Source organism: Narcine bancroftii, chromosome 3, assembly GCF_036971445.1.
Source record: "Narcine bancroftii isolate sNarBan1 chromosome 3, sNarBan1.hap1, whole genome shotgun sequence".
In the NCBI taxonomy this organism is placed as follows: Eukaryota; Metazoa; Chordata; class Chondrichthyes; order Torpediniformes; family Narcinidae; genus Narcine; species Narcine bancroftii.
The window spans coordinates 81,149,434-81,161,476 of NC_091471.1; the positions used below are offsets into that span (position 1 = coordinate 81,149,434).

At 39.3% G+C, this 12,043-nt stretch overlaps 1 protein-coding gene across 9 annotated transcripts in view; it reads right to left on the reverse strand.

Annotated features, from left to right (window-relative positions):
* The window catches only part of plpp1a (phospholipid phosphatase 1a), a 126,974-nt gene that overhangs the window by 90,097 nt on the left and 24,834 nt on the right, over window positions 1–12,043 (reverse strand). The window contains exons 2-3 of one of the 9 annotated variants that reach the window (XM_069924371.1): window positions 4,298–4,452; window positions 1,364–1,397 (exon numbers count right to left, since the gene is read on the reverse strand). The exons of 6 other annotated variants lie outside the window; for them this stretch is intronic. In XM_069924371.1, coding sequence (XP_069780472.1) covers window positions 1,364–1,397; window positions 4,298–4,386 — 123 coding nt within the window. In that variant the 5' untranslated portion in view covers window positions 4,387–4,452. Of the gene's footprint in view, window positions 1–1,363; window positions 1,398–2,167; window positions 2,229–4,297; window positions 4,453–12,043 lie in introns of those variants that run through there. 2 more of the 9 variants (XM_069924367.1, XM_069924369.1) reach the window with 2 other exon arrangements.

The following is a 12,043-nucleotide window of genomic DNA, read 5'->3' on the forward strand; positions in this document are numbered from 1 at the left end:
GGTTGCCAATTATCTGATTACCTTCATAGGAAGGCTGGCCTGGTTCCAGACTTTTTTAGTTGACAACATAAATCTAAAAAAATAACATGGCCAGGTAATGATTGCCAAAAGGGAATCAAAGGCCAATGCATCTTTTTTCTCTTCTGAGCCTGAGGCTTTGTCCCAGGAGATTGCAGGGTTAACAGTGCTAAGAAGTACAATGGTTTGGCCAATTCAGTGGTTAATTTGGTGGACCACCTACTCTATTTTCAATCATCTATTTCATATTTTCTCATTTGAATTATGTGGAGGCTTTAGAAAGAATACAGAAGAGATTTGCCAGGATTGGAGGGTAGGAGCTATGAGGAGAAGTTGGACAAACTTGAGTTGTTTTCTCCGGAGTATTAGAGACTGAGGGGAGATCTGATAGAATTTCATAAAATTATGAAAGGGCAAACAGTCAGAATTCTTCTGCTAGGGTAAAAATGTTGCAGAATAGAGGAAGTGCAAGGTTGGAGGGAAGGGTGGAAAGGGGGAGTTTCAGGGAGATGTGCAGGATTTTTTTTTTTTTTTTATTTTATTTTTTTTTTAAACACACACACTGGGAGTAAAAGGTGTCTGGAATGGGCTTTTAGGGCTGGTGGTGGAGGTGGATATGACTGTCTCATTTAAGAGACTTTTAGACATATGAAAATGCGGGGAATAAAGAGATATGCATCATGTGCAAGCACCTATTTTATTTTAATTTGGCACCATGTTTTGCACCGAGATTGGGGTAAAGGGCATGTTTTTGGCTGCACTATTATATTTTATATAGATCCAATATGAAAAGTTCACCTGGGATAATTATAGCATCCAATTACACCAAAAACTGATGACAATGATTATGGATTAAGATAATGAATAATTTGCTTAGTAACTGATTAACTGAAAATTGTTTCCCTATTTTAAATATTTTTATTGTAAGTTGATAAGTGTACATTGGAATTTCCATTTGGTTGAATCTCTGGCTAAAGGGCCATGGAAGCTCAATCATTGGAATACTTAAAGAAGTAGAAAATTGAAAAATTAGGAATTTGATGTCAATGGGGAACTCCACACAGGAGTCAAGAACATGAGCAATCAACCCTGATCAAACAAGTAAATGGGCAGGCTTGTGGAGCTGAGTGGTCCATTTCTGTTTGTATGTTCTCACACATTTTTAAATCCTAATTGTTGCATCTACAGTACTTGCTTTGCGGAAAGCATTAATGAATATGAAGCCATATGCAATAAACAAGCAACACACTATGTAGTTATTTTACCCAGTACAGTACTTAGCTAAATATATCAACTTCAAAGAACCCCCTGAAGGAAATTTTGAAAAAATGTCAAATTGTCCCACCTTTTTTCTCCAATGTTGTATATCTTTAAATTCCCTACAGAGAAATGAATAGTTTGACATCAAGAAATCTGATTAGATGTGATAAAACACTATAATTAACTAGTGGGATTTCAAATAAATGTTTGAAGCATGTTTGAGAAGAGAGTTTTACTGTAATACAAAATCCTATCATACCACAGGACCCAAGAGACCATTCACAGATGACTTGCCATGCGATGTTTTAACAACATTACTAGAGGAATTCCCAAACATAGAGGTACAAAGATTAATTCCCACCCCTGAGGGAATGCAAAGTTGCAAGAAACCCTCTCCATTGAGTGCACAAAAATATTCTTTTCTCCAACACTTTCAAAACAAAATTGTAGTCATCACATCACATAGCCATTCTTGATCAATTTCTAATAGATAACTACAAACTATGATATTTTTAGAATCAAATGGACCACATCATAATAGGTTCCATCATCAGTAAGTAGAATCAATATGGATAATTGTGGGTAATTTATGTCAGAACCAATTAAAGTGACAATTAAATCACTATGGGGTGCAAGCTTCCTGTACTGTTGAATGTATACCACCACAAAACAATCAGCACCAAGTATGTATTGAATTGTAATTGTTCATTAGAAAGAAAAGAACACATCTTGGAACATTACATCCTCTATCAAATCAGCTTCTAATTCTGACTTTAGACATCATCTTTGGTACTTCAGAATAAAGGAACATTAGTCCAGAAAATAGTTCTTAATTCCTGGAGAATGTTTGGAATAGTCCAAAACACAGTTTCTTGCACAGCTACTGTACCATTGATGGTGGTACTCTTACAGAAGTCGGAATGTTCAGCATTCATGTTCCACTCCAGAGGAGATCCAAGCTAAGGGAATTCAGACTGTTGGAGATGTCTCGTTCAGATGAGATATTAAGGGAGAACAATAAAAATATTATTTTAAATAGTAGCAGGAGAGTTATCTGCAATGTCTCATCCCTTGACCAACTTTAAAAATGGGCAGCCCGGTTAGGGTAACAGTATTACAGTGCCAGTGAGCTGGATTCGAATCCGCTACTGTCTGTTTGTATGATTTCCTGGGTCCATGTGAGTTTCTTCTGGGTGCTCCAGTTTCCTCTGATTTTCCAAATATGTACAGGGTTAGTAGGTTAATTGCTCACATGGGTGTAATTGGGCAGCACAGGCTCATGGGCTGGAAAGTCCTGTACCAAGCTGAATCTATATCATTGTTAACCTCATTATAAGAATTTACTGTGAGGAAATTGGTAATATGTACACATCAAGTATACACTTCACATCAAATACACACCAAAACTACTCTATTAACATGAGGTGGTTTGGGACATCCAAAAGAGATTTGAAAGATAAAACAACATCCAAGAAATTTCTCTTTTTGTAAGTAAATGCCACCTTTAAAATGTTAATGAAAATCACCAGTTGTACTGTGAGCACCACTCGTATCATGTCTATGGTCCTAATATATTCAATCATGTTCTTCTCACAGAAATGCTGGAGGAACTCAGCAGGTCTCGCAGCACCAATAGGAGGTAAAGATATATGACTGAGCCCTTCTTCAAGGTATGAATAAAAAACCTGAATTAAAAGGCTGGGGAGAAGGAAAGAAGGGGGAGGGGGAGGAGCACAGACCAATAGACAAAAGATAATAATTGGACATGGACAGGACAGGAAAGGTGAGAATTGAGTGGGAGGGGTGACTCTGTGAATGCAGATTTGGAGGAAAGGAAAGAGAGAGAGAGAGAGCAAGAGGAAAGAAGATATAGGGATAGATTGTGTGTGTGTGGGGGGGGGGGAGGGAGGGAGGGAGGGGGGGGGTGCAGCTAACAGAAACCAGAGAAGTCAGTATTAATGCCATTTGGTTGGAGGGTGCCCAGATGGAATACAAGGTGTTGTTCCTCCAATTTGCAGGTGGTCTCAGTGTGGCAGTACATGAGACCATGGACAAACATGTCAACGTGGGAAAGAAGCGGGGAAATGAAATGCGTTGTCACCAGAAAACCCGACTATTGCAGCGAACAGAGTTGAGGTGCTCAACGAAGTGTCCCAGTCTATGTCCAGTTTCTCAGAGGTAGAGGAGACCACAACGGGAACACTGGATGCAGTAGATGACCCAAGAGTTGCTTCAGTTGGAAGGACTATTTCAGCGATCTAAACAACAAATTGTTAATTAGTGTTGTTCAAGTGCGAGAGCTGTTGGAAGAGGTGGGGAAGGTATCGTCAGGAGAGTAATCCTGCTCACTCTCAATGGCGAGTCAAAGACTGAGCTTCCTAGAAGGATTTTGCAACTAGTTCATGTTTAAAAACACTTAGAATGCAAAAAATAAATCCTAGAAAAATGCATAGGTATAGCAAAGCTCAATGGCTGCAGAACTAATTTATCTCACACCGATGCCCAATAAACCAAACCAAGCATTTGAATTTGCAGCTACTGACATACCCAATAGATCAAAGCGTTAACAGCCAATAGAGAATAGTCAGTAATTACATGCACGCAAATGCAATCATACAAAAATCACTTTTTATATAATCAAATTTTAATTAAGCCATTCACTGGCTCACCAAACACCAAATCGCTTCACACATACCCAAAAATGTTCATAGATCAGAGCGAGCATCCTGCAACAAAACCCACAACCCACCATTCTCATGTTGACTTCTCATTCAGTGGAGGAAGGCTTTGAGTCTGACATTCAGCCTTTGTCAGAATTTATTTAAAGCTTCAGAATTACCTTTAAAATCCTGCAATTTTTTTTCTAATTTTAGACAAAAGCAAAAAATGAAACAATAATGAAGCAGGTTTCACAATAATTAACCCAGTAACTACAAGTCAACATCATTGTTTAATTTCTTCCGTCCTACCAAGATTTTTGGGGTCAGCCACAGTTCGACAGATTGTCTGAGCTACTTACAGCTGATATAGGCAGTGTAAACCCAACTGAATATAGGACAGTGGAAGTGACGGTACTGTTCCTGAATGGATACTTGATGGTTTCATCATCACAATAAAAACCTCTTTGATAAGGTTTTATTTTGGCCACATTTAGAACACCTAGTGGCAAACCAGCTGTAGGGAGGAAAAGAAAATCTTAAGTGCATCTTAAACTTATCACTTTATTATAGATTACATTCATGTATCCAATTTCCAAAAAAGTTCAATGAACAAAAGTCCATATGTTACATTTATATGAAGTCACAGGAATGAACATTACTACAGGGGATCAATTAATTCCCATTCTCACCGGTCCTTGAACAGGAAAGATTGTTGATCCTTTTCAGAAGGTAGGTAAGAGTTAATCACATTGACAGAACCACATACATATCAGCCTAGATAAGGACACGAGATTTACTTTCCAAAGGTCAATGGTAATTTAAGCATTGGATTCTCTGCCCTCTATTTTCCACTCTCACTTATAACCCAAACATGCAACATTCACTTAATACTCCGCAATGCACATGCATGTATATTAGTGTTAAGTAACTTGCTAAATGTCTGGAACTAATTCCAATATGCTGTAAAAATAATTGGTGACATATTCTATTAATTCTGGGAAGAATTATTTGTGCCCCAAAGAGAACTCGAATGGGTTTCTACAGGATTGAGCCTGCCAGCAACGTTCAGGACCATAGAGAAGGTTGGCGGTCTCAGGTTGCTATTTAAACTATCTCTCTCAGACCAATTACTTGTAATCATCAGTAAAAATAGAACAGAGTCACAGTGCTACACTTTTCAGATGCACGACGATTAAAAGAGTTCTCTATTTTCTTACAAGATACCTACTTCATTGAAATGAACAATAACTGTACAAAATAAACATAGCATAACAAAACACTCCTGATTAAGACATTTGCCTTAAAATTTAACAAGGGATTTCAAATCCTATTTATCTTTCATGCTTTCCTGATACCATACAATATAGAAGAGGAATGCAAAGATGAGCTTCAAAGCCTCTGAATTTTATTCTAAATGGTCATGGCCTATGATGGGTAGATACTCTTGTTTTTTTTCCCCCCCAACGTAGTGGGAAAGCACTTGCTCTTCACAAAAACAACTGGTATCAGTACCGACAAGAGTTTGTATTGTGATGGCATGTCAAACAATCCACTAAACATCCAGTAGCCAGAGTCTTTGAAGTTGTTTCCTGCATTTTTAACATCATTTTGTAATTGTACTGAATTTTTATTCAAAATTTGTGGCCAAGCACTGACCACATAACAACAGAAAGCAAACTTAATGATGTATGTTTACATAAAAACTATCATAGTTTGGTTTCACCACTAGTACAGAATTCATTGGCTCATGTTAGGAGGAACAGTTTTATCTAGTAGATACACAAGTAAAAATGAAAACAAACAAGTATTTAGCTAAAGACTGCAGAAATAGATTTCCATTTAAAAACACTAAAATATAGATTGTCTAAAATTTGGGACATGAATTGGTAATCCAGAGCTATTTCAAATCCCACCCCAACAACTTGGGTATTTAAATTCAGTTAATCATATTGGGAATACAAAATCAGAATGCTAATCAAGGACTGTTGTCAACAAATATTTGACTCAATAGGTCTTTCAGGAATGAAGTTTGCTGATTTGAGTTCAGACCCAAACATACAGTATGTGTTGACTCTTTATTGTGCTTTAAATAGCCTGGCAAGTTACTAAATTCTGGTTCTGGGGCAATTAAGGATAGGCAAAAAAAATTAGCAACATCCATATAAAGGAATCTATAAAAACTCAACAACTATTGGCCAATTGTAATTACATCTTATGCTTTGTGAGATTCCAGTCTCTGGAGGGACCTTGACACACTTCAATTTGCCTATTATCACAACAGGTCAACATCTTGCTGACCTCCACTCTGCATTAGATCACCTGGACCACAAGAACACTTACATCATAATTGATCACAGCTCAGGATTAAATACGGTCATACCGTCAAAACTCATAATTATATTAAAGGATCTGGTACTCTATTAATCTTTCTGCATCTGAATCTTCAACTTCCTTTCTGACAGACCCCAATCATTGTGGATTGGCAACATCACCACCTCCTAGCTGACCATCAACATTGGGGAACTTCAACCTTATGTGTTTAGTCCCCTGCTTAATTCTCTATAAACTATTCACAATTGCATTGCCAAGTCCTACTCAAATTTCACTGACGACACCATCATTGTTGGCTGATTAATGGGAGAAGATAAATCAGAATACAGATTGGATATCAAGATTATAGTCATGTGGTTCCAGAACAACAAATTGTGATCTAATGTCAACAAGACTCAGGAGTTTATTGTGAATTTTATGAGGAGGAGACAGTGTTGGGGGGTGAGTGGGGGGGTGGGGGTGGAAGAGAACCTCACACCCGTTTTGATTGATGGAACTACAGTGGAGTATGTTGGTCCCTTCAATTTTCTGGGAATCTGCACATTGGAGTACCTCTCCTAGATCCAGCACATTGAAGCACCTGTGAAGGAGGCACACCAATGCCTTCACTTCTAAGAAATTCGAAGTTTGACAGGTTTTTGAATATCTATCAAACTTGCACTGTGGAAAATATACTAACTAGTTGCATCAAGGCCTGGTTTGGAAATTCAAGTGCTCAGTAATGTAGAAGGCTGCAGAAAGCAGCAAACATAGCCACGTCCATCACATGCTCCAAACTCCCAATCATTAAAGATTTCTATGTGAGATGCTGCCTCAAGGAGAAAGTCAAAATTATAAAGGACTCCCCATCACACTGATCATGACCTCTTCGTGGTACTACCTTTGGGAAGAAGCTTCAGAAGGCTGAAATTCAGCACTTCCAAGTTCAAGAACTATTTTTATCCAATGGCCATCAGAGACTTATCTCTAGTCATAAACTACTCCAGCACCACAAAAAACAAAACCCTGTCTGAACTTCTTTTCTTGCACTTACTATAAGTGTGAATATTTATACATTTGTCCTTTATATTTATTACTGTATCTATCATAGTTGGTGTATCACATGCACCTGTTTGGATGCAGCAAGCAAGAATTTGGGCATATATACACAATGATAATAAGTTTATTGTACTTGTGCATATGACAAAGTTATCCCATAGAATGCCACCTATAATACCTGCTTTGAAGGAAGTGTTAATCTTTCCTTCTGCCAAACTTTACTTGTGCATCATGCAATGCGTTATTTTACTGACTTAAAAAGCAGATATCAAAGAAATATTTATGTTTTTAAAATTTTAAATTTTATTTACAGCATGATAGAAGCTGATTCTGGCCTTTCAACCTTTGCTGCCCAATGACATCTAAATTAATCTACAACCTTGTACATTTTGGAGGGTGGGAGGAAATCGGAGTACCTGGGGAAATTCACACAGACACAGGGAGAACGTACAAACTCCTTAAAGACAGCACCAGATTCGAACCTGTGTTGCTGGCACTGTAATACCGTATCACTAACCACGACGCTAATCATGCCATCCTGTTTATTTTGGTACCATCTTTGCACAATAGAATATAATGCCCGAGGTCCTAAATTAGCTTTGCAATCCCAAATACAAACACTGCAATCTATCCTATTCTTTATTTACTCTTTTTAAAAACCCTTGAAAGTTTGGAGCTCGGGGTAGTGGGATATTTTTGAGTCTACAAGCATGCTGAAGGGAAGGGATTTTGAAACTGGTAGCCAGTTAGTGTGGAACCTTAGACATGGTCAAACAGGTCTAATTTTGGGTTATATCAAAGCAGATCTTACATGCATTGTAAAAGGACAAACTGCCAAAATAGCCTGTGTATATAAAAAAAAATATAGACATACAGCATGGTAACGGGCCAATTCAGCCTACAAGTCCATGCCACCCAATTTACCCCCAATTAACCTACACCCCCCCCCCCCAGTACATTTCGAATGATGGGAAGAAACCAGAGCCCCTATAGAAAACCCATGCAGACACGTGGAGAATGTACAATCTCCATACAGACAACATGGGATTTGAACCCCGGTCCGGTCCCAGTTGCTGGTGTTGAAAAGACGTTTGGCTAATCGCTGCACCAACCATGCCGCCCTTTCTTGGGCGCAGCAGTGCTAAAAGCATAAGCATCCAGACACAAATCATGCACAGGATTTGCTGGAAAGCAATTACAAATAAGAGTTTATGCAATCTTCTCATCATGAAATACAAGGGAATTGAGATAAATTGCAGTCCTTGAAGACTCGTCTCCTTTTCTAATTATAGATTGCATGGAATAAAACATTACATTGGAGACCTCATAGACATACCTCACCAATTTATTCAATGGCACCACACAGACCATTAATGTCTCTACTTTTAATGTCAATATTTCAGTTCAGAACATTTAACCATCAGGCAAATCCTAAAATTCAAGGAAATAAGTACTTCAGCAGAACAAAAACCTGGCATTAAATATAGCCAATAGATATAACATACATATTAAATTTAGATCCCTACAAGAATTGTATGTTGTCAGTGCTCAAGTGCGTGCGTTTACATACAATTAGTTTCTTAGCCAATCCTATTTTTATTATGGAACACTGACTTCTTTCCCCTTTCTTCTTCCTTCTTGAAAACACTCTTTCAACATTGGGAATTCCTCAGCACCAGTGTCAAGTGTAATTTTTTCTGCATTGTGTAGGATCACAACAATAGCATTATCAACAAGGCTAAATAGTCTGGTGTCACAAAAGTCTAACCTCCAGATTATTAAAATGAATGTTGTCCTCCGTCTTCAACACTTAATTTCCCTGGACAACTGACTTCCCTCCTCTCTGTTTCCATATGAATGTGCGGCATTTCTTGACAATACCCCAGGAAGAAAATAGATTTTAAACTTAGAAAGTTTTTGCATGAAATGACATGTAATCATGCATTACATAATTCCACAAACCTAACATTGGATGAACAAGTGCACAATGGACAAAACTGAATTATTGTGCACATTACAACTCTACCCAATTTAAGTGCTATTCAATACCCTGACTGAAGGCAAATGTACCAAATGCACCAAATGCCTTTTTCACTATACTGTCCATCTGAGTCATCACTTTTCATGGAATTACGTATCTTCACCCTCAAGTTTCTGTTCAACACACTCAAGGGTTCTACCATTCACTGTGTAGTTCTTGCCCTGGGTTAACCTGCCAAAGTGCAACTCCTCACAATTGCCCAAGTAATTCCATCTCCCATTCATTGCCTACTTTTCCATTTCCTCTAGATCCTGCTGTAATCTTAGATCCATTATATCACTAATTTAGGTGTCAGCCACAAAATTATGAACCATGTTAACTAAATTGTCAACCAAATCATTACATATACAAGAACATATATAGAACATAATGTGTAGAATGCTCAAGAAAGAAATGGTGTTGAGTCTTTTAAAGAACATTAAGGTGGACAAGAGAAAAATTGTCATTGGCCCATTTCCTTTGGAGTTATGAAACCGTGCACATAACGAGTTAATTAGGTATGATTAAAACAGTGGTTTTCAAACTTTTTCTTTCCATTCACATACATCCTTGAGTAATCCCTTACTAAGAACAGAGGACCTATGGCATAGGGATTACTTAAAGTGGTATGTGAGTGGAAATAAAAAGTTTGAAAACCACTAGTCCAGATCAGATACTTATCCTGCATGTGTATTGTTTGTCTGTATGTGTTTTGCCTGGTTGCATGTCTGTTTTTGCACCAAGGAACAGAGAATGCTATTTTATCAGGTTGTACTTGTACAATCAGATGACACTAAACTTGACTTCATTTGACCAACAGGTTGCCCAGTTTAGAAGGTACGAGTTATGGGGAGACATTAGACAAACACGGTTATTTTTCTTGGAGCGCAGGAGGCTAAAAGGAGGGGAGGGGTGGAGACCTGATAGAGGTGTAGAAGATCATGAGGCATTGATAAGGTGGACAGTCACAATTTTTTCACTCATGGAAAAGAAGACATGTGAGCAGGAGGAAGTTTAAGGCATGTGCATAGCAAATATTTTACACAAAGAATATAATCTGAGTGGTGTAATCTAGTGTAATCACAGTGCTTGGAAAGCGCTGCCAGTAGTAGTCGGGGAAACAGGTACAAAAAGCTGATAGACACATGAATACGAAGGGGATGTAGAGATATCTATCAAATTCAAGCACCAGAGTCTTAGTTTGATTTGAACTTCATGTCCAATATAGATAAATCGACCAAAAGACCTGCTCCTGTGCTGCACTATTCTATGTCCTTTGCTTAAGTGGCAGCAAGATTGGCAATGCCTTTACAGCGCCAGTGATCGGGACTAGATCTGAGTTCGAATCCCTCACTGTCTGTAAGGAGTTTGTATATTCTTCCCCCATGTCTGCATGGGTTTTCTCTGGGGGCTCTGGTTTCCTCCCACTGTTTAAAAACGTACAGGGGGTACAGGTTAACGGGGTGTAATTTGAGCGGCACAGACTTGTGAGCTGAAATGGCCTGTTACCGTGTTATATGTATAAATTAAATTTAAAAATATAAATTAAATACTCGTGGTCAGTCAGAACAAGAAAATAATAAATCCAAGTTTTCAGTTTGCTGCAGACCCATTCTAAATCAAAAAGGGTTTTTAGCCTTTTCAGAAACTAATGATTTGTAGTGATTTTTCAGTCTATCAATATTCTATTTTTTTTTTTTAAAAAAACATAATTTGCTGTGGGATTATCAAAACCCCCTAGTTGCTTGGAAGTGGAACAGAGAAAAGGAACACAAATTGAGAACAACATTATGTGAAAACTCCAAGTTTGTTCAGGCTGACCTCAATCTCCACTTTTTTAAGGTGTAGCGGCAGTTACGAGAAAAGAGACTCTCCACCACCACGTTGGGAGTTTCAACGACAGTTGAATTCAAAACCCGTGTGTGCTCCTTTAAGGGCAATGTGAGCTCCGCCCCCGTGCGTGCGGTGACGTCATCACGCTGTCTGGGGCGCACACTCAGTTCAAACAATGAGCTCCCCTGATGGCACCCTGTGCTCACAGCTGCTCCACTGGCGTAGCAGTACAAGTGGGGCTGGTTCGCTAAGAGTAAGTGCACCACCACACAACCCCACCCAGAACCAGCTCACGCATCTCACCGCTTGGGCGGCCGGCCTCGGAGCTTAAGTTGGGCCATCTGAACTGGCTGACTGGGGTCCAGGTGCACTGTCTTGAGGCAGTTGATCAGGAATAGTTCTCCTTTGCCCCCAATGTCTAAAGTGAAAGTCTTGTCCGATCAGTGCAGGACTCTGTAGGGGCCTTCATAAGGGCACTGCAGGGGCAAGGTATGCAAACCTCGCCGGACAAATACGTACTCTGCTCCATCTAGTTCCTTGAGCAGGCGGGACGGTCAGCCACCATGGTGGGACGAAGGTGGGGGGCTAGCGAGGCGAGCTAACTCCGAAGGTCTGCCAATAAGGTCGGATTGTTGGCAGCCGAGTCCGTGTCTGGGCTGAAAAACTTTCCAGAAAGTGACAATGGCGCGCCATAAACCAACTCTGTGGATAATACCTGCAGATCCTCCTTCGGGGCCATCCTGATACAGAGTAGAAGCCAGGGCAACTCATCCGCCCATCCAGGGCCAGTGAGTTGAGCCATGAAGGTTGACTTAAGGTGTCGGTGGAATCGCTCCACTAGGCTGTTGGTTTGAGAATGATATGCCATGATGTGGTGGAGCTT